This window comes from Terrapene carolina, unplaced genomic scaffold (genome assembly GCF_002925995.2).
Source record: "Terrapene carolina triunguis isolate 2854851 unplaced genomic scaffold, T_m_triunguis-2.0 Scaffold58, whole genome shotgun sequence".
Lineage (NCBI taxonomy): Eukaryota > Metazoa > Chordata > Testudines > Emydidae > Terrapene > Terrapene triunguis.
In genome coordinates this window covers 26,599,976-26,623,246 of record NW_020664409.1, presented here as the reverse complement: position 1 = coordinate 26,623,246, position 23,271 = coordinate 26,599,976, and the positions used below count along the sequence as shown (strand labels likewise).

The 23,271-nt window shown below is 41.4% G+C and overlaps 1 protein-coding gene across 1 annotated transcript in view; it reads left to right on the top strand.

The window, feature by feature from the left end:
* The first annotated feature begins 2,249 nt into the window (after nt 1–2,249).
* The window catches only part of GNAL (G protein subunit alpha L), a 327,850-nt gene continuing 306,828 nt past the window's right edge, over nt 2,250–23,271 (top strand). The window contains exon 1 of the mRNA XM_024212570.2: nt 2,250–2,718. Within this exon, the coding sequence (XP_024068338.1) occupies nt 2,250–2,718 (469 nt within the window). The remainder of the gene's footprint in view (nt 2,719–23,271) is intronic.

Sequence of the window (23,271 nt, the reverse complement as noted above, 5' to 3'; positions counted from 1 at the left end):
TTATTATCATATTGCAGATATTAACAAATCAAGAGGTCCTATTTGATACTATAAATCGCTCTAAGGTATATTTTTATCATAAGAATTCTACCAATGCCATTAGTGTAGCAATTTAGAAATATTATTCCTACCCCCAAACAAACAGGTCTCTTAATAGGCAGATTAGTGAAATTTTCAAATATTACAGTAGAAAATTGAGATGTGGAGGATGCACACAGAGTGGAGGAAGCTGGGACAAAGCATATTTGACATATTTGTAACATTAAGTGAGAAGACAAAGTAGTCTCTTTGTCCAAGATTTCTTATGTGTATGGCCACAGTTATCATTCAACATGACACAGCATGACTTTAAGTGCCATCCATCCCTATACAGCAATTGAAGCAGTATGAGTTGTGGTAGAGTACTACAATTAACATTTGGGTACAGAGCAAGAGAGAGAACAAACCTGAATATATATTTTCTCCATTATTTTCTAGCACCACCAGGTCTGAAGTCCCTTTCCATAACTACTCTGTGTGAAGTGGGAAGCTGAGCAGGTATATGATTGGAGGTTTTGTTTTAGTGTATGGGAACTTGTGAATGTGGAGATGGGAGGCTTATGGCTGTATGAGGGGATTGTATGAATGAGTGTATGTGGGTGATGATTCTATCTTTTGTTAAGGATAGAATGGTTCATGCCTCAACTAGCCTCTCTAATGGCTTTACCTCATTAGGCAGCTGTTGGGGGCAGAGCTCGGTGTGAGGGATGGGAAGTCCTGTTTCTGCGCATGGTGAGTGTTTTGAGGGTACAGGAAGTTGGGAGGCATACGTGGCTGATGGGGGTTGTATCTATGAGCGGGTGGGAGAAGAAGGGGTTGTGACAAAAGGGCAGCTGATGGCTGTGTGTCTGGATAAGGGAGGAGGTTTGAGGGGGGTGGCTGGGTGTGTAAGTGATGAAGGGGGGTTGGGGAGGAAGTTTATGGAAGGTGTCTGGGGTAAGGGAAGTGGTGAGGGGTGTGTGTATAAAGGAGGAAGGGGGATCAGTCTGAGGAGGAAGTTTATAGAGCATGTCTGGGATAAGGGAAGTGGTGAGGGGTGCGTACATAAAGGAGGAAGGGGGATAAGTCCGAGGAGGAAGTTTACAGAGAGTGTCTGGTGTAAGGGAAGTGGTGAGGGGTGCGTGTATAAAGGAGGAAGGAGAGGAAGTTTACGGAGGGTGTCTGGGTGTAAGGGAAGGGATGAGGGGTGAGTGTATAAAGGAGGAAGGAGAGGATGTTTACGGAGGGTGTCTGGGTGTACGGGAAGGGATGCGGGGTGCGTGTATAAAGGAGGAAGGGGGATTAGTCTGAGGAGGATGTTTAAGGAGGGTGTCTGGGTGTATGGGAAGGGATGAGGGGTGAGTGTATAAAGGAGGAAGAGAGGACGTTTACGGAGGGTGTAAGGGAAGGGGTGAGGGGTGAGTGTATAAAGAAGGAATGAGAGGAAGTTGACGGAGGGTGTATGGGAAGGGGTTAGGGGTGCATGTATAAAGGAGGAAGGAGAGGACGTTTATGGAGGGTGTCTGGGTATACGGGAAGGGGTATGGGGTGTGTGTATAAAGGAGGAAGGAGAGGACGTTTACGGAGGGTGTCTGGAAAGGGGTGAGGGGTGCGTGTATAAAGAAGGAAGGAGAGAAAGTTTATGGAGGGTGTCTGGGTGTAAGGGATGTGGTGGGGGTGAGTGTATAAAGGAGGAAGGGGGATAAGTCTGAGGAGGATGTTTACAGAGGGTGTGTCTGTCCGGGTAAGGGAAGGGGGCGAGGAGGGAGTGTGGGGGGCTGTGTGTGTGAGGGAAGGGATGTGCGATAACACAGTTGGGGTGGGCTGAGAGGACGGCTCTGAGCGCAGAGGAGCTGGCAATGTGTGTGGGGAGCCGGTGGGGGCTGTGACGTGCGAGGGGATAGCTGTCAGGCTCTGTGGGAGGGGATGGCTGTGAGCCTGTCAGTGTGGGCCGAGGGCCTCCCCTCCCCGCCGCTCTGTGCCTGCGCGGTGGGCTTACGCTGGGGTATTTACGGTAAGGTGGACGCGGCGGCGGTGGCAGCTCCGTGTCAGGTGATCTGAGCGGAGGAGCCGCCTGGAGTCGGAGAGGAAAATGCAAGATGGCCCGACGGGGCCGTGAGGGGCTCCCCGCCGCCCCCTCCCCGCCCGGACCCCGGCAGCGCAGGGCCAGCGGCGAGCGCTGAGGTCAGCCCCGCCGCGCTAGAGCCTGTCCCCGGGAGGGGCACCGAGCCATGGGGCTCTGCTACAGTCTGCGCCCGCGGCTCTTTGGGGACCCCGGCGGAGGCGGCTCCATCTCCAGCGCCGCCTCGGAGCCCGAGCAGCCCGCAGAGCACACGGCTCCCCCGCCGCAGCCGCTCGGAGCCCCGCGGGGAGGCAGCTGCTGCGGGCAGCCGGGGGCCGGGGGCTCGCTCCACCCTGCAGACAAGCCCGGGGGAGAGGCGGACGGGCCGCCGCCGCCGCTGCTGCTGCAGAACGGAGGCGGCAACGGGGCGGCCCCGGAGCGGCAGCCGCTGCCCAAGCCCGGCGGCAAACAGCCCCGGCAGCCGCCTCAGCCGGCCGCGCTGCAGAGACCCTGGGAGAAGCTGCGCCTGGAGGAGCGGGAGGCGGAGAAGGAGGCGAGGAAAGTCAGCAAGAGCATCGACCGGGCGCTGAAGGAGCAGAAGCGGGAGTACAAGCAAACGCACCGGCTGCTGCTGCTGGGTACGTGTGCGAGGGGGAGTCGGGCCGCCCCCGCGCAGCCCTCGGCCGGCAGGTGCCCAGCCGGGCTCCCAGCCAGCCCTTCTGGCGTCCCCCATAGTCCCTCCTTTGTCTCGTCCTTCTCCTTCCTCTCCCCCTTTCTTCTCTTCTCCACAGCTCTGCTTCCCCCTCTGTCTCCCTCCTTCTTTCTCCTTTCCCTCTCCCCCAGGTTGCTGGCCCTCTCTCTCCCCCAGCCAGGTTTCCACCTTTTCTTCCCCAGTGTTCCACCTCCCAGGATCTTGAAATGGTTTTGCGATGGAGAATTTGATTTGTAACTAGCCCTATAAAAGGCGAGCTGCTCCACCCAGGCAGCAAAGCAGAAGTGATGTGGAGACGGGAACGAGCAGGCTTCATTTTCAGCTGGGAGGAGGAGGAGGAGTGCGTGGTATGCGGTGTGTGTGTCTGTGTTGTCTAGCCGAAAAGTAAACGGCGCTTGTGCTGGTATCTCAGGAATTCGAAAATCAGATGCATGGAAGATGAAAATGGCTTTGAATAAAGAATGTGATCTGTCAAAGAGCCTCCTCTTTGCTACTTGTGTGGAACCACTGATGGCTTAATAGGAAGTGGTAGTACAGGCTTGTAGCTCCTAATGAGCATACTGCTGAAATGCTAGGAAATAATGGGCTGGTTATTTTAGGGAAGGTCTAGGGCATATGAGGGAAAGTAATTCGGCATGGGTATGTATATTCTTTAGCATATACTTGTTCCAAGGATAGTGGTTCACTTACCTATTTTCAAGGGGGAAAAAAACCCCAAAACCAAACAAAAATACAACCCTGCAAGGTGACTTGTTTTTTCGGAAATACTATGTGCTGCTTGCCATTTGCTCTTTACAGATATTAGTTAATAGTCTTCTCTAGAGGCTTAATCCCAGATAATACCCCTGTGGTTTTTATACTGTAAGTGTATCTAATACAATCTAATTTCCCGCAGGAAATGGAATAGTCAGACTGCAGGGTTGTGGGTTTTTTTTGTTTTTGTTTAATGGTCTAAGGAAAGGGGTTTGGGTGCCTCCTGAGCATGACCACTAATTTCTGTTAGTGTTGAAATACCTTTTTTGGGGGAGGGGGTGGAAGGGGGGGAGTACAAATATGTGTTGTCTTGTGTGTTGGCTTGGATCTCTACATGCATTACAGAGTGTGGATAGGTATATTTATTTATACAGCTGTACTTTAACTGTACTTAACTGATTCCTTCATTTGACTTTAGGGGGTGGGGGGAACAAAACAATGTAATATGGCAGTGTCCAAGATACTTCCTTATGTTAAGGTGTAGTTCATGTTTACCAGAACAGTATCACTCAAATTCTAAAAATAAACTACAGACTTGGTTATTGTCTGGAAGTTTGTAATATATAGCACAGCTGGTAATTATAGGGGGAAATTCCTACTGTTTGGAATACAATACTCTATATAAAAATAAAAGTGGCCCCTACCACACGCTTTACCAGTTCAACTTCAATGCTTAAGCTTTAAAATTTATATCCTATTAAGATACATTGATTTTTTTTATTTTTTTTTTTCTGATCTGTAAAACAGTGTGGTTGATACCAATGTGGACAGAAGCAGTTGTCACTGAACAGTGGCCTGCCTCTAAAGAGCCATTGCTTGAACAAAAGGTTGCTGGCAAATAAGTGGAGTGAGTGTGTGGTCTTTTAATGTGGAGGCAATAAAATAGTAGACCAGAGAGAGACAAAGCTCTTCAAGAAGGATACAATTTTTTTTTCTCTTCCCCCACCCACTAAGCTGCTACCTATACTAAAAATATTAGCTCAGCACTTCAAAAACCTCAATAGTAATTGCAGTTTAATCTGCAGCTCTTCCTGTTCTCAAGTTAGGGAAGCGGGGATGGTATGTTGCTGTCATAGGCCCCAATCCAGCAAAGATTTTAAGTATGTGCTTAACTTTATGCACTGTGATGCCCCACTGTAGTCAAGGGGACTACTTGCAGCATGTAAAGTTTAGCATGTATGTAAGTCTTTTAGGATCTGGGCCTAAGAAATTGGCATTGTCTCATCGCTCATTTGGGACAGTTAAAGCTGCAGGAGCCTTGTGTTGCTATCGCTGCTCAGGTTCTGCAGCAAAGAATAAGTGAGAGCAGCTTATATGTCTAAATTAATAACTGAAAGAAAATCAGCTTTCTAAAAAGTCTCTGTATATCAGAGAAACAGTAACTGGCAAAACACTATTTCTCCTCTTTGCAGTTCATTTTTTCAGATATATAAAGTAAATTGTTCAAGCGCTGTCTGATACGTCGTAACTTCTTTCCTTGTATATTGTTGTGTGGATAGAAAATCCTTCTTTATAAAAGGACACTATCAACTTGAAATATGGCCTACTTTAAAATAACTATATATTTTTCCTGCCCCTGATGTCCCCTCACCAAGATACTTGCTTTTACATTCACCTTTTCCTATTTAAAAAAATACTCTCTTCTGCTGTGTGAAAAGGAAATGGCCTATACAAGAGAAACTCTGACAGTAGCTAGGTACAAAGTTCTGTCAGATACACACGGGAAACAAACAAAATGAGAAATATATTCCTCTATTCTTTCATTTATAGTAATCATGTATTGTTTTTAAAAAAGTCTGAAAATTGTTTAAGCCCCTTAGAGATAATAGCAAGGTGTTTGTTTGTTTTTGTTTTCCTTGATAATTCTGAACAAATGCACTAGGGATCTCATTTTAACATTAATTCCTGGGTCCTTTAATGAGGTCCACACCTGTGACCCCCTTGTTCCTCCATGTAAATGCAAGGGATCACGGGGCTGGAACCAGCTGCAAGATCAGGGTTTAAATTAATTACTTTTTAAGGGGTCACTGTCATTCAAAAATGAAAAAAGGTGTGAGAGAGAAAAGTCGCTTGCCAAACTAAACTTGAATAAAATAAATAAAAACTTTGTTTTATATAGCTCTTCACATATTCAAAACAATACATAAACATTTATTTTTTTCTATGTACATTTTGCACTAGAGGCATGCAGCCCTATTTTATGCAGAAATCCTTAACATAGAAGAAATTAACTGAAACCAGTCAGAGACTTCTGTCATTGGATATGTAAATTATGACTGCTGAAAGTCTTAAATATGTATGTTTAATTTTTTTTTCTAATTGCAAATCTTGTATGTGTTGGTGGATTTTTTTTTTCTTTAACATTTTTGTCGTGTGGAAAAAATCATGGCCACCTTGAGCCTTTCAGTAGATAAAATCATCAGGATTTTTAATAGTTTAAACTGTAATGTATAATTCTGAAACTGTGTTGGGGTTGTGGGGTAGGGGTAGGATCATCTGGGCATATCTCTCCAAATTAATGTCCTGCCATTGTGGAGGGCTCATGCATTGGTGCACCTCAGTTCCTCTTGTTCTTTGCCTGTGGCACATAATAGCTTGTCTCCTGGGGTTTATAATACTTTGATCTAATTCTGATTGCTGGGCTTACTGCAGGGATGGCTGTGCAAGGTTTAGTGGCCTGTAATGTACCTGAGGTCAGATTTAATTATCTGGTGGTTCATTCTGCCCTTAAACTTTGACTCTATGAAGATGTCTTATATAAAATTTCAAACACATTATGTGATGTCAATTTTATTTTAAATTGGGCATGTTATGATTGGTAACTGAATAAAGTAACTTATAAATAGATTTTTAAATTTGATTCTTTTATGTACCATTAGTCATTTGTGCATGTTTATTAAGTTATTTAGTCACAGAATCTCTTTGGCTCTCCATTTCTACTTCATTAATGGAGAATTGAAGGCTGTGAGTTCTCACCCACATCATTGTTCTAAGGGGTTATTGACACATAAAGTTGCACTAAAATAACAGTTGTAATTACACCTCTTGTTGTTTTTTTGCTAAAGTGGATTGATTTAAATCACAGATTTTTTTTTTTTAAATCAAGCTGGAAACATTGATTTAAATTATTGCTTTTAATCTTGTTTTGCGTTTGTATTTTCTAGCTGTTTTCCTAAAGTAAGTTCATTCTGTTTGGTCGGCATAAGGATTAATACATGCTGATTTACAACCAAATATAGCCTTTACAATAAAGATGGTGGTACTTTTTACTTTCCAGGAGAATACATTATATCTATACACATTTATTAAAACAATTATATAGCTTTACGTAGATTTATTCAGATTATCAGTTTTTACTTTTTAAAAAAATGATGAATGGTGCATCGCTTATTTACTAGGCAATGATTTTTATGGGTGTTTGTCAAGCCATGTTTGAATTCCAATTTCCGTCCAATTAAAAATGTACAAAAGCAGCATTTTAACATTGGATTTTTTTTATTTACATAAAACTACCATAAACGTGCTGGATACACAAGAAAACAAAGTTGATCAAAACACATTTTGTGTTTAAAACTGATTAAGCAATAATATTGACATAGGTATTGAATTGATGGATTGTTTCTGGTCACCATGGGCCAGGTTTTCAAAGGTATTTAGGTGCCCAAAGATACAGATAGATGCGTTGTGGGGTTTTCAGAAATGCTTAAATAGCTTAGCTGCCTAACTCTCAGCGAAATCAATGAGAGTTAGCCATCCAATCTGTATTTTTTAGGCACCTAAATACCTTTTAAAATCTCATAGACTCATAGATAGATGCAAATCTGTAGATATCTGCTCTATAGCCATGGATATCCACAGACAGTGTTTGCAGATCAGGTGCGGATACAGTGTTTGCATCCATGCAGGGCTCTACTCATAGACTTGAGGGCCGCAAGGGACCATCGTGATCATCTGGTCTGACCTCCTGCACGTTGCAGACCACAGAACCTCACCCGCCCATAACCTCTGGCTAAGTTACTGAAGTCCTCAAATCTTGATTTAAAGACTTCAAGTTGCAGAGGATGCACCACTTTGGCCTAGTCTACACTATATAAAATTAGGTTGGTATAACTACGTTGCTCAGGGGGGTGGAAAAAATCTTTAATTCCTGGAGACTCCAGGATATTACTGGAGGGTTGGCAACTGTAACCAGAGAATCCTCCCATCCATGTATATAGCATCTGTGTAGACAAGCCCTCATTCTAGTTCAGACCAGGAAGTGACCCGTGACCCAGGCCCCATGCTGCAGAGAAAGGCGGAAACCCTGAGGTCTCTGCCCGTCTGATCTGAGAGAAAATTCCTTCCTGACCCTGAATATGGCAATCAGTTAGACCTCGGCTAACTGACTAGTAACTGTCATCATCTCCCACCCAGTTTTTATTCATATATTGGAAGAGCAAAAACAAGCTTTCCTGGTTTTTCAACTCTGAATTAGTTCCTCAACTTTGAAGGAAACTAAATCCAAACGAAGAAAATGTTCTTTTTGCACCTGTTAGCTAAACTGAAACCAAGTAATTAAGGAAAAAGCTTTTCTGCACAACAGAAACTGAAAGCACTTACATTTGGAAAAAAATTGTAAATACCAGTATTGACTCAGTTGTAAAGACTGAAAATAATATAGATATTTATTTAATGAGGTACCTGACATTGTGCTATCTTTATAAATCTTGAGTTAACCTCAGACGTTAAAGATGTACAGCCCCCTCGATTCTGTACATAATTAAAAAAGCAGCACTTTTTAACTCATTAAAATTTGGAGGGGGTTATAGATGCAGCATTTTTTAATTAAATGATTAAAATAAGTTTAGATCTTAACATTGTCATAATTTCAAATTAAATTTTAAACAGATTTCTTTTTAAAGAGAAAACATGAAATTAAATGGATCTTTTTTAAATTAAAAAAAAAAAAGATATTTTTAAAATGTCCGCCCTCTTCTTCAGCGCAAATATAGGTGCGGACTCTTATTGTTAAGCCAGAAGTTGGCCCCTCTAGTACATGCCTGCTTAAAAACCTCTCTGACTGTATTGTTGTGCTTGTAATAAACTTCTGTACTACTAGAAAGTGATAGCATGTGCTGTAACTGAATTAATTGGAGCATCATATCTGACGTTCTGTGGAATATCAATCACGCATTCTTGTTGGTAGAGCACTGACTGTTGTGTTACTAGACTAATGATCTTATTGTTTTGTGCTGATAGATTCAGGACCCATTGTATATAGGCAATTATAATATAGACCTGAACGTACAAGTGTCAGGAACAAAATTTCTTAAGTCTCTGAGTTAAAGGTCTGTTATGTATTTTACCATCCTATTAAAGCAAATGGCTCTTAAAACAACCAAATCTTTCATGTCATTCTGACATCTTACCAAATGCTGTGCTTTACGATCTTATGCTAAGGGCGATACAAACACAGGGGAAGAGCTTACAACCTACCTGGAAGACACACATTAAGGATTTAAAAAAAAAAAAAAAAAGAAGAAAAAGCCAATAAGCAGTGTGCTCAGGACAGTGATAGGTGCACAAATTAATTAAAAAGAAACTAAAATCATGTGCAAGCTACTGAAACTGATTCTTGATCTAACCATTGTTAGTTTCTCTTTTGCTTTTGGCCACTGATTACTTGTACTCAACCCTTGCCTGATTATTAACCTATTTGAAACTTTTTTTTTGCCTGCTTTTCTTTTTTAAAATATATATATATATATATATATATATATATATATATATTTAAGTCTTCTCCACTCTTAGTGAATGTGGAAGGGAGCAGTAAGTTTTGGAGAATGTGTATCTGCTCTGAAGAGACAGACCCTACAATCATCAGAGTATGCTATGGATTCAGACCTCTGTATAGTAATTTCCTAAAAATGTCAAAATAGACATTTGGTAGAATTTATAAGTTAGCATGAAAATCTGATGCACTATTGTATTGCTTTTTATATAGTTTTCATTAGCTCAGACTGTAAAGTGGATTTAAAATTATTTAAGGGGGTGTTCTGGGATTTAAATTTACATCAAGCTTACAAGTTATAGAAGAATGATTCAGGAGAAGAGGGCTGTTTTTTTAAGGTATGTTTTAAAACTTTCCGCTGTCTAATAGAGGCCCTCGTGGTATTTCAATCATGCATATATTTTTCCTTCTAGATGTGTCCAAATACAGTAATTGTAATGTTTATAATACTCCATAGTGCCTTTTTCATTCTAGCATCATACTTCATAAATTAAACTGCCCCACATTTTTGAGGGGGCTTTACAGAAATTTATCATACAACTTCTAGACTTAAATTGATATGAAAGATAAGTAAAGTAAGCTTTCAGGGCAATTCTCTGGTGAGAAACTCAGCACCCAGGCCAGCTTGTGGGAAAGAGGAAGTGCTGAAATTTTTATTAGAGTGCTTTCCACGGTTCCTTCTTATCAGCCTCTAATGATTAGGTGCCTGATAAACTTGAACAACTCGATGCATCATGTGGGTGGTGTAAGGAAGGAATAATTTTCTTTTCCTCTTCCCTGAACCTCGTGACTGCAATGGTATAGGATATCTTTTCTCAGTCTTTCCTTCAACCTTATTTTGGTGGTATATGCCTGTGAATAGTCTGTTTGCCTCTGCTGCTGATCATTGCTTTCCCAAGCAGCAGAATGACATTGAAATGATTCTCTTCAGCAGGTCTACTCAGTCCCTAGGTTCCGAGTAGCAGCAATGAGACTCACCAGTTTTGCTAACTTCCTTCTGTTGATGCTGAAGTCCTGAGCAGAGGCACTTGAGCTGTCTGTAGTCAGCTGAAGTTAGCATTGCATCATTTAACATTTAGAAAGCTTGATTTCCACCTATAAAGAAATAAGTATTCTTTAAAAGGAAACAAACAGCTGAAGAAATTGTCACTTTACACAGGATGAATGTATTTTTCATGCTCTATACATATTGACTCCATTTTAAACATGAGTAAACTGAGACACAGAACAGATGCTTCTTAACCAAGATCACACTGCAGATGATGACAGGGTCAGGACTAAAATTCTAAAATCTCAGTCTCCTCCTCTGACCATACAGGGTTCAATATCAAGTAGAGAATGTACTACATTAACATTTTTTTAAAATAAAGCAAACAATAATCCCTCTTTGCATTGTGTAATAATCCTCCTTTACAGTAAATAAAATTTTCAACTTTGAATTGTTTGATTTTTTTTTTTAAATGTAGATAGAAATGCTGAAATAATTCATTTGATGGAACAGTAATACCAGGCAGTATATCTTTAATTCCACAGACAGAATGTCTCTGTCAGTCACAAGCTTCTTTTCTGTCTCATGACCTGTAATTGTTTGTTGCAGCATTATGAGATTGAACATCTTACCTTAGTGCCCAAAGGAAATTGTTAGAACAAAATTTTCTTAAGACAATAAGAGGCTTAGCCTTCATACCCCACCCCACCCCAAAAAACCCCCACAGGGTGGGGAAGGGAAGTAGGAAGTTGAGGCTAAATTCAGTTCTGGTGTAAATCCACTTATTTCCCTCAGTTGCTCTAGATCAGGAATGAATTTGGCCTTTGTAGAGCAGTTATTTGAGACAATCTAATATTTACCATCTGCCATAGCTTATACTTCGTTCTTATATTTTCTCAGTTGAAAACAAGGGAATGAAGGGTGAGAATATCTGTAAGAATATCATTGCAAAGCAAGTTGATCAGCAGTGATTAATATTCTTTTAATATTGCACATGTATATGTTAAAATCCTTTTTATGCTGCTTCTGCACATAAGACTGTAAAGTTACAAGGTCAGGGATTTAAGATACTTTACTTTTTTCTTAATAAACTGCGTTAAGCAGATTGTCTAAGCAGAGATAATTCACTGTTTGTATGAGGCTTCAAAGAGTGGGATCAGAAGTGATAGGCAGTATTAAAGAAATTCTGTATTTCTGTTCTCAGCATTTTTTGTGTCTGCCTGTGTGATGTTTAGTCTTTGCGTACAAACCATCAAAAGACAAGACCCAGTCTTGGAATGTAATAACATCAAGGCATGACATTAGGTAATATCTTCCAGTGTAAATGTTTGATAGTCATTTTGAGGTGTAGTTAAAGGAGGCGATCAACATAAATGTTTTTAAATTTACCCAAAATTCCAGTTCTGGCCGGAGCACTCTAAATAACCTGTCTTTTGATTTTGTTTTTTATTTTTTAATTCTAAGGCTTTTTCTCTTATCTGGTTGATGTTTTATAATTTATACATGGGAATAGTGACGCTGGTTTATACATAACATTTAAATACACAAAGTAAACAAATTGGGGGAAAATAGGGCGTGTTTTGGTAACTTCTTTCAATTCTAGTTATATCGGGTGTTGAAATTTTATAGGAGATGTGAAACTTTCAAACAAATGTTTGGGGATGGTTGAGTTGATAGTGTCTCTCTAAGAAGGAAATGTTCTTCTGAGAAACAAATTCAAGATCATTGTCCAACTGGCCTCTTAAAACTGTGAGGAAGGAAAACATTCCATTCATGGTATGGTTTAGTACACACAGTAGAGATAAGCAACAAGCTTGAATATTTGCAGTAACAATAAATCAGAACATAATTCTCTCTGCATAGCATTTCTATTGTAACCTTCAAAGAGAAAATCTTTGGTAATATATGTGATATATTCCATATCTCATTTCTGACACATTTTGATAGGATAATAAGGTTTTTCCAGTAGGAAGAATGAAGTCTGTAATACATTGCAGAAGGCATAGACCATAGAATCTTGTCCTTTGGAGCACATGTAGCTTAATATGGAGCAACTTGCTTCCCCCCCCCCCTTTTTTTTTCTTTAAAAGGTGGGGTGAATTTTGCACAAGGTGTTAAACAACTCTGCTGCAACATAACCCCTCCAGTTATGGAGACCCAGTCTTTCTGTGACCTTAGAAGTGAGTTTAGAATAGGCTTCAATGGAATTTGGAGTTAGAATGCAGTAGCTTTACAATGTAGATTTCTTTAAGGAAGGTCCGTGAATATCAGATGTGTGGCATTAAGATACTTGCAATGTAAAATAGATTTTTGCAACAGGAGTGCTGACTGACTAGACTTCAAAAGTGTTCTAGAATATCACATTCCTACATGTCAGAGGCTTCAAGCTTCAAAAATCCACTACACACAATCAGTGATGAGTGAAGTTGATTTCCCCCCCCCCCCAAATGTTGGACATTTGTGCTACAAAATGCAAGCGTATGCTGTTGTAAATGTCTGACTGGAAACATTGAACCTGCTATGGGCTTGCTATTTCTTGTCCCATTTTTAAAATGGGACACCCTTGGCTATTACTATTGTTCACATCCTTGTGATGTGCTTGGAATTACACAAGACAAATGGCAGGGTTTTCTTTTTTTCTCTCTTCATTATCTACCTGCACCCTCAGGTATATAGTGTCCATTTCAGTCTTGTGCTGGTCAGTTCAGGCTTCTGAGTGTCATGTTGATGGATTTGACTGCTTTCTCTATTCTTCGGTGTAATGTTTCTCTAGTTTACTCTCTTTTTCTGATGGTTTCTATATTAACTTGTCATAGAAGTCATGTTGCATCCTTGTTGTATTTGGATCTTTTAGTTGTGCATGGTCGACAGTCTGTCTTCTTTTAACCTTCTTCATCCTCTTTAACTTCATCTTCAATTTAGTGAGGGTTATGGTCACTGCCCACATCATCTGCTCCAGGAATGGGGATGGTAGACATGAAGGTGGCGTAGCAATCCTGATGTCAGATGAAGCAGAGCAAGCATACTGACTGAGTGGGAATCAGTCAAAGAAAGCATTATCAGAGCTCATTTTCAGACTAGATTCCCCCCCCCCTCCCCCCAAACTCTGTCATACAGTGCTATACACCAACAAAAAAGCCAAATGAGGAAAAAGATGTGTTTTATGATTTGTTAAAGGATATGTCCTCCAAGATCCCAAAATATATCATAGTGACCGAGTGATTATTTTTTAACTCAAAGGTTGGAAGTAACAATGATGGGTTAGTGAGGCAGAGGCTTGGACATGAACCAAAATTGTGAACGATTAGTAGAAATTTGCAGTTTGAACAACCTAGTGATAAGGTGGAACAATATTTCCTCAAAGAAATCCATGGTATTACAAAAAACAGTTTCCCTTCCCTGAAGAACTTGCAACCTAAAAGACCTCCATAGAGAAAACAGGACACACTGAGAATATGTAGACAAAGGAATAACTTGTTCATTCATATGTACTTTGTAGATCTGGAACTTTTGGGCATCACAGAATATAATTTATTTAGTACAGGTACATTGGAAAATGAATTTATTGAGGAAAATTTCACACGTTTGTAGAAGTATCTAATTGTTGAGGTTTTCAGTCAGCAAACTGAACGACGAAAGTACTTGGACATAAAATGTGTGCAGTATTCATGCTCATTAGCTGTGGCTGTCACTATTACATTACTATTGTAATGTGTCTCTCAAAGTCATGGGTTGACTTCATAACATAAAATTAAGCAGTACAATGCACTAACTCTAAAAGGAAATAGTGCCAAAATATTGGTTTTAGTAGATACTCTTATTAGCTAAAACTGGAAATGTTCAGTGATTTGTGTAGAGCTTGTTGGATCAGATCCAGTGAAATGTGAGCATTACTTGTTTTTTAAGCTTGGCAGAATTTTTTTTTTTTTTTAGAATTTTAATGGATAATATAGACTTATTTGTAAACACTTTTTTAAAATTTTAATTTCCTCAGTAGCCCAAAATCATGGGTTTTAAGTATTTATTGTATTTGTTTTAATTTTCACAGTTGTAGAAAACTAAGATAGGATTCAGACAATTTATTTAATGACAGATATTGAGAATCAAAAGTTAAAGCTTTATTTTTGTAACAAGCCTAAAACAATCTAAATCACAGAATTTTGCCCAGTCCCACAGCTAGGAGGTTGGGGGCTGAGGGGAAAGAATCTTGGGCCTTTTTTTTTTACGGGTATCAGAATGCATTATTATTGTGCTAGAACCAGGAGATGATTCCAGATTTTGAAAGCTCTTTAAATTTGAGTTTATGTCCTTATTGTAGTACAAACCATTGAGCTGCCACAGAAATGATGTACTGTCCTACCCAGCCTTCTCCTGCACAGTACAAATATTTTAAATCCGTTATTCCTTCAAGGGACTAATCATCTTATTATCTCAAGTAGGTATTCAGACACTTCAATTTAAGCACACTGGATTAGATAAAACAATAAAATAAGTGTATTAACTACAAAGAGATTTTTAAGTGAGTACAAGTAATGAGCAAGGCTACTATTTAATCACAGGTATTTTTAGTAAAAGTCATGGACAGGTCACGAGCAAGAAACAAAAAATCATGGCCCGTGACCTGTCCATGACTTATACCATAAATACCCTGATTGATTGTTGGGGGGAGCCCGCGGCACCAGCTGCTGGGGGGGGGGGTCGGGAGCGTAGCCTGCTCTGGCCCCCACTGCTCCAGGACTGCTGCTCAGGCGGTCCCCCGGGGCAGCCTCATAGGCCACTGTTCAGGCGATTTCCCAGGGCCAGCTGCCCGAGGCTGCCAGAGCAGTGGGCAGTGCAGCTGTCCCCCAGGGCTGCGTGTGGCAGGGTACCCTGCAGCTCCTGGCCCCCATGGGCAGCGGGGGAGCCCCAGAGCTGCAGGCAGCAGGGGTACCCCACAGCCCCCAGCTGCTGCAGATGTGAGTGAGAAATCTACATCTTGGCAAACAGATTTACTGTCATCTGAACCCCAGCTGGAGATGATTCTCAAAGATGAGAAATGCTATAAGAAGGGAGAACAGAGTCTGTAAATCACCTCTCTCCCCTCATCTCTATTCTCAGCATCAACAACATTTGAAAGACACAGGAAGCACCATTGAACTGGGGGAATGGTCCTGGCTGAAGATATTTAGCCAGACTCCTGGGAGCATGTGGTGAGAGAACTTTTTGCTTCAAGTTCACATAGCTTGGTAAGTTAGGTATTAGTAAGGGTAAGATTTTTGTCATGGTTATTTTTAGTAAAAGTCATGGACAGGTCACAGAAAATAAAAATTCATGGAAGCCTGTGACTTGTCGAGGGGCAGCTGCCAGCTCGAGCTCCACCACTGCAGTGGGGAGGGACCTGACAGCTCCTCCAGCCCCACCTCTGTGGGCAGCAGGGGCTGAAGCCGAAGCCATAATGGAGGGCCATTCAAATCACAGAATCCGTGACAAAATCGTATCCTTGGGTATTAGTTTGCATTTTACCTTTTATTTCTTTGTACCAATTCTGACTTTTATGCCTCATTACTTGTAATCACTTAACATCTATCTTTCTGTAGTTTAATAAACTTGTTTTATTATTTTATCTAAACCAGTGTGTGCTTGGATTGAAATATTTGGAAACTCCATTTGAGATAACAGGGTTTGTGCATATCATTTTCTCTTAGTGAAATGACGTACTTCCTATGAGTTTATACTGCACAGAAGGACAGAGCTGGGTGGTACAAGGCACCCATTTCTGGGCACAAGTCTGGGACTGGGAATTTGCTGGTGTCACTCTGCAATATAATTTAGGAATGGCTGGATAGAAACACTCAGATAATTCTGCTCGGGGTGATAGTCTCTAGAATGCACAATGTGTAAACAGACCAGGAGTGGTTGTTCTCACAGTGAAGCAGTGTAAAAGGCATCCCAATTGGAGAGTTGAGTGGACACCGCTGGTAAACTGTCCAGATTGCACTGTGGGGAATGTCACACCCCCATACAGTACTAGTGCATTTGGGCCCCCTCCTCAAATGTCATTGCGTTCATTTCCCCCCTGAACTTTAACCTAAAATCACTGTTGCATTAATCGGATCTGCAGCTCCAGCACAAGATCGCTTGCTAGCTCAGCCAGTAGAGTATCAGGCTCTTTTAATCTGAGAAGCCAGGGTTCGAGCCCCTGTCTGGGCACTTAGGTTGCCTTGTGTGCCAAGAGCCAAATGATTCCTGGGGGTGTCCAGAGCCATACATGGATTCCCAGATGTGGCAATTTCCTGGAAAGGTCCCTTTCTCTTGCTCCCCCTGAGTGATTCTGGTTCAGGTGCATGGCCAGCTTCATCAGGAAGGTATCCTGGTCCTGCCAGGACGCTGACAAGGAGGATGAGTCCTCTGCTTTAGGGGAGGCCACTCTGCTGCTGAATGACTCCTGCCCAAAAATGGCCCATGCACTCCGAGCTGGTGAGTGATGGAGCAGGCCATCGCACAGAGCTTGTGCAGTCTATTTAAACTGAATCCTGCTAAGGTTACTTATTCTATAGATAACTTGCAGAAGTAGCTGACATTTCTGCAGATACTAACTGTTCATACTGTTGCTTTGTTGCTTGAAAATCCCCCATTGTAGTTCCCCGGTATTCTTACAAACTGAAATAATTTTGGTGTAGGTAGAACTGTCCATCTTCCTTTGGATTGAATATCTTAGCGAAATAATTAATAAAAAATGTGTGCGGAAGTGAATCTGAAAAGTGGTTGAGGCAGCCATTTTTTATGTAAAATTTAATCAGTTGAGTTTTGTTTTGCAAAACTAAAATTGAGGCTGGTATGGATGTGGATTGTAATTTATCTGACTCACCATAGCTGAAAGGGCAGCAGAAATAAGTAAGTTTTTGGCCCACTTCCTGTTGTTTACTTCCCCCGCCTTCTCCATGAAAAACCTTAGAAACGGTAATTGCTGTTTTGCATTATTCCCTTTTTCTGAAAAATCTTATCTAGCACAGCTTTTTGGTTTAATTTAAAAATTAAAATTAATAGAAGTCTGCTGTTCACTGTTTTCGAATAGGAGTTGAATATTGTTCAGTCCATTCTGTATTATGAAGCTGTCAAGATAACTTCCCTTATGACGTTACATCTTTACTTCTGGTGTGCTAAGGCCATTCTCAGGTCAAATGGTGTAGCAATAGTTCTGTAAGTGCTACAACTGTAGATTTCACCTGCTCCTTTACCAGCCTGCTCCTTCCTAACACTGTCTTCTAGTTCACTGTCCAGCCAATTCATGGCTCCATTGGCTTCCTTTTCTTCATCCTTTTCTTTTGGTGCCCCTACTCTACTTAACACCTACCTTCAATAAAAGGGTTTATTTACACAGTAACTTTTAACCAACTTAAATTATACTGAAGTAGGGCACTCTTAATCTGAGAGAAGAGTCCACAGAGATTTGCACAGAAATAACTAAAGGTCTGAATGATAATAAATTTAACTTAGTTTTTTTTCTGTCCCATTACAACATAGATAAACCCTAACACATCTTATTTTTCTTTGATTTAGAACTTCTCATTACCTGCAGTCCACTTTAAATCAGTTGGTGTGTAGTAATTACAGGAGCAGATACTTCTGAGTTGGTGCAAAAGGAAATGCTACACATCCGTATAGTAAAATATCACACCGCTAACTGAAATAGGCATACCTATACAAAATCTATAGACCAGGCCTAAGCTGATAGATTTTCTATGGTCTTCTTAGCAAGCCTATCATACCAGTCTTGGAAAAAAGTTTCTATATTTGATGTAGCTTAAATTATTTAAACCTTTTTGTTTTTAAAGGTGCTCAAGCATAAGAAGTTAAAGAATCAGATTACTGAGCTAGGTTCTAATCTTAAAGATGTCTAAAGAGGAACTTTTTTCAAAGATGCACTGAACAGTTAAATAATTCTGTATTAGTTGACTGAAATATCTTAACTCAGATATTCACACATTATCAAATAGGACATAAACTATTTAAAAATATATCCTGTTTATTCCTTGTATCCACTGATTCTTCATTACAGGATTGCCCTTCTCCGCTGAGGGAGGGAGGTGGTGGTGGGACTTGAAAAAGTTTTCACAAATGGGAAATATCACTAAGGACTGCAGAAAAACACACATGGCCATTGGAAGCTTGAGTACTAATTCTTATTTTGAGAAGTGAGTGTTAATTGCTCCTTGGTTTAGTTCTTGCTTTCTATGTTTAACTTTTGACTGTGAGGAAAACATTGTGTTCTGTTTACATTCAGTGAATTTAGCATTCCTGAAAGGTGCTAGCTTGGTAGCTCTGGAAACTGGAGACTTTTGTTTGCATAATGTGTACAGTTGAGGCAGTTCAATCTCACTAATTGCCTCATCTTTGATACAGCCTTTGCCTTCATTAGGGGGGGAAAAAGGTGTGTTCTTAATACAAGGTAGCTACCTCCATATAGAATCTTAGTGAAGACAGGGCAGGTTGTAGTTTTTCACTTGTGTGAAAACTAACCTGCCTTCTCCTCACTAGGATTTTACATTGCGTTACGGAACTTGTGCTAAGAACACACTTGGCGCCCGCGGGCACCGCGTTGGGGACCCCGATTTAGGTGATATCCTGCATGAATGGGTTGTAAAAAATTATGAAGTCGTTGTTACATTTTACAAATATGGTATTCTGTCAGGGGAGTAGACTCATGTAGGATATCACCTAAATCTGTTTTCCCCTACCCATAATTAAATCCAGATTACTCTCACACCCCACGTCACTCTGGACAATACCCATAGCAAGCGTGTACGGCAAGTTCGGGTAGTGCCCATCCATTGTAGTGGAAAGACATATTGTGACTTTGGGTGTTTTGGGACATCATTCAAAGAAGGCAGAGTTAAGGTTGCATCAGGATATATAGTGTTGAATGTTGCGGAACTTGATGTTCTGGAAGGGCACGAGCTATCGCCAGGCAACTGTAATTCTGTATTAATAAAGTCTTTCACCATTTTATTTCCTAGGGTTTCTTTTTGTTTTTTAAACAGAAGTCTTTGTTAGTAGGAGTTAATGGCGATTTATGCAGTTGTAGTTCTTACCTAGATTTGCAGTTGGTGTGCTATTGTGGCTAGTGAGCAGACCTAACTTTTATATAGTACTTTTCAGTAGTAAATTTCAAAGAACTTTACATTATTATCTCTATTTTACAGATGGGAAACTGAGGTAGAGAGCGATTAAGTGATTTGTCCAAGGTCAACTAGCAGGCCAGTCTGGCAGAGTTAGGAATAATCCCAGTTCAGTGTTTTGTTTTTTGTTTTGTTTTTCCCCACTAGGCCCCATGGTTAAGTGATTCCTCAGTTCTCTTGACCCCACATTTTGACATAATGGAATGGGGATAATGGCCATACTTTGAAATGTTTGCAATGTGTAGTGGTTAAAAGAGCCATTGAGAGAAATCTCATCCATGATCTGTTTCCCAAGATCTTGACAGCTTGTATTATGTGGTGGTTACAGTAATTTTAAGGGGGTGACACGGGGTGGCTTGTTTTAGATCACCAAGTGAAAAGCCTTGATCTAAATCATCAATTTTAATCAACTTTTCCATTTACTTCAGTTACTTCCTAAAGAAAATTGGATTCTCAGTGGTTGATATAATCATTAAAACATGTTGATTTACAAATAAATAGTCTTTACACTAAATTTCATACATCTTTTTGCAATCTAGCAGGCTGCTCTATAACTATATACATTTATTTAAGCAATTATATAGTTGAATATTTTCAAACATTTTTAGTATGTTTGTGTAGTGAGGCGGACAGGCCTCCCTCCTCTGGGGTGAGTGAGGGAGTGTTACATGCCCCTTGGAGGGCAGAGCCTAGGCCGGCTCGCCTCCCTTGCCGGAAGGACAGGGGCGTGGCCAGCAGTATAAAAGACCAAACCCGCAGCCCATTCAGGGGGAAGCTGGCACAGGGGAAGGACGTCCCGCCGGTTCCAGAGCAGCACGGAGCGGATCCCCCACCTGGCTTGGCCCATGCCCCGGATGCAGACAACAAGTGGCCCGGAGTGCCCGCCGCTGCTTACCCGGAGGAGCCGGACAACGACTGGACGTCAGAGGTACCCACCCCAGGGGAGGCAGGAAGTGGCCCAGGGGCAGCCGCCGTAGGGCTGGTTGCAAAGCCCAGAGCCCCAGCATTGGCGCGTTGCAGCTGGATCCCCGCCGACCCCGGGGCAGCTGATTCTGTCCCTGCCAGGGCCCTGGGCTGGGACGCGGTGGAGTAGGGAGGGCCCGCGTCCCCCTGCTCCCCCCCCCCCCAGGTGGCTGACCTTCGTTCCTCTGCAAGGGCCTCTCTTAAGAATGTTGTTTGCTGACTGCCTGAGCCCTGCAAGCGCAAGCCCAGGCCCCAGCCTACCTTTGAGACTGTAGTGTTTGCTGGCTGCCTGAGCCCCGCCCAGGCTATAGCCAGCCCCTTAAGACTATTGTTTGCCGGCTGCCTGAGCCCAGGCAAGCCCAGGCTCCAGTTAAACCGAGATGAGCTTGGAGGTGGGCTACCGCCAGCCCTTCAGTGACCTCCCTCCTCCGGGGTGAGTGAGGGAGTGTTACAGTTAAAAAATGGTGAATAATCTATTGCTTATTCCCTAGAGGATTAACTTTTTGCTCATGACTTGTGTCAAGCTGCATTAGGATGGTAACAGAATTTAATTAAACACATGAAACAGCATACAAAATTATTTTTATTGAACAAAACAAGTCCATAATATAGTATGTGACCTATTGTGCAATATTTATAAAGCATTACCTCAAAAGTTAAATGTTTTTCCCCCTGATTCTTTATAGCATAAAGCAGGCGTTAATTCAAACTTTTTGTAGAGGCTCTTTGATTCAGCATATTTTTTATTTCAATGTTTTAAGAGAAGATAGTAAGTTTCGGCCTTAACATAGTTTGTATTAAATTCAGATTTCATTTTAAACGGGTTTATTTTTAAAAAGAAGAAATTAATTATAATCTAACAAAATAAAAATACTATTTCAATCAAAAATATCTATTTTTTTTTTAAATCATTGATTTTTATCCACCCTGGTGGGAGAGAAGATGGATGTGTCTTTTCCCTTCACCTGCTTCTCCATCCATTTTCCACAACATGTAGTCCCACTGCCAGCACTTTCAGCTCACCCTCTCCTTCCCATCCCATTAAGCCATTAGTTGGCACTGTAGAGGCCATTAACATGTAAGATGTTGATCCTTGCTGTCTCTTGCCGTCTGCTACGGTATACGCATCAGACAGCAACTTACTGGAGGGTTGACTCGCACACTTTATGTAGTGTGAACTGAATGCTAAGCTGGATCCCTTGTTCCCATTAACCTCCTACCCCCCAGCTGGGACTTCTTCCTCTGTTTCAACCAAGCTTCTCTAGGCCCACCCAGTCTGCCCCTCTTCTAAACTGGGCCCTTCCCACACACACTCTGGACTTCCTTCCCCACTCCACATGCGGGTGTTGTGTATCTTAACTATTTTCCAGGTTTCGGATGTATAAATTAGCATTATCTTCAGGCACCACACACGCAGCAGGTTCCAGTTTATGTGTGGGGCAAAGAGAGGGGTTCAAACACCCCAAGAGGAGCAGGGTTCCCCCCCCCAATCCCAGAACATGCAGTGGGCAGGGAGAGGGTCTCAGGCCCTTGCAGTGGGGTAGGGCTCCCCCAGGTCATACTGGACACACAGGGAAGGGGAGAATTCAGGGCTGACAACCCCCGTTTCCCCAAATCCCCAACTACCTTTGGTACCCCTCACATTCTACAATCCTTCCCACTAATTCCAACCCCTCCCCTTACCTGAATACCCAACCTCTTTTCCTCCTCTGCAACCTATTCCCATTTGTCCCCTTCCCTGTAATACACCATCACTTGAGGCAGACCAAACTCTTCTCCCCCCTGTTACTACTACCACCTACTCTTGCACTCTCTAATCACCCTTCCCTTGTCAGTGAGCATTTGTGTGTGTAATTTATTTTCTTTTCAAACATACACCTCTACCTCGATATAAGGCTGTCCTTGGGAACCAAAAAATCTTATCACATTATAGGTGAAACCGCGTTATATCGAACTTGCTTTGATCTGCTGGAGTGTGCAGCCCCACCCCCGGAGCACTGCTTTACCATGTTATATCAGAATTCATCTTATATCAGGGTAGAGCTGTAGTTTGAGTGCCTTCTTTATTATCTGCTGTATCCAAATGACATTTCTCCAAAATAAGAGTAAAAAACAGTGACAGTCAGATTTTTCTCCAATATTTACAGTTTGTTCTCAGATTTCTGCCCAGAGTGGGTTTCAAACTTCAATATTTGCTAGAATCTGTGACTGCAATGAAATGCTGTGGGGTTTTTTTGGGGGGGGAGGGGGCTTTATCTTGGGAACCCCTAGCTCAAATGACCCCACACTTGGATCACTAACCCTGTGCTACACTTCTGTTAGCTATGTGGAGTAGCACGTCTTTAATGTTCAGGAAATATTATAGATGAACAGGATATACACTTTGGAGTTTAAAAGACTGTTTAAACAGTTTCTTGAAAATTTTGCATGATTTCTAAAACTTTGTGTGCCGATATAAATTGCATTACCCCACAAAACTTGAAATACTACTATAAATAGGCTTGACAGACTTGCATACGTCATTTTGCAAGAATAAGAACAGAAAATGTTAAATTGCTTGTTGAAAACTAGACAATAAAGCAGGGCAAAGAAAAAAATTGCTACAGAATATTTTCAGTGTGTGCCTCCAAACTGGCTGGAGCTAATTTTCAAAAATTAAGAAACTCCAGGATCTGGTAAAACCCCTACTAAAATGCCCTGTTTGTCTAGGTGGAATGTGTCCATACCCTTTCCAGAATGGGTAACTGACTTGCCAAAGGTTATGTAAGGAAACAAATGGCAGAACTGGGAACAAAACTCAAAGGTGGTAGACCTGTTTATCTTGTAGACCATTCTATGGAGTGTTTT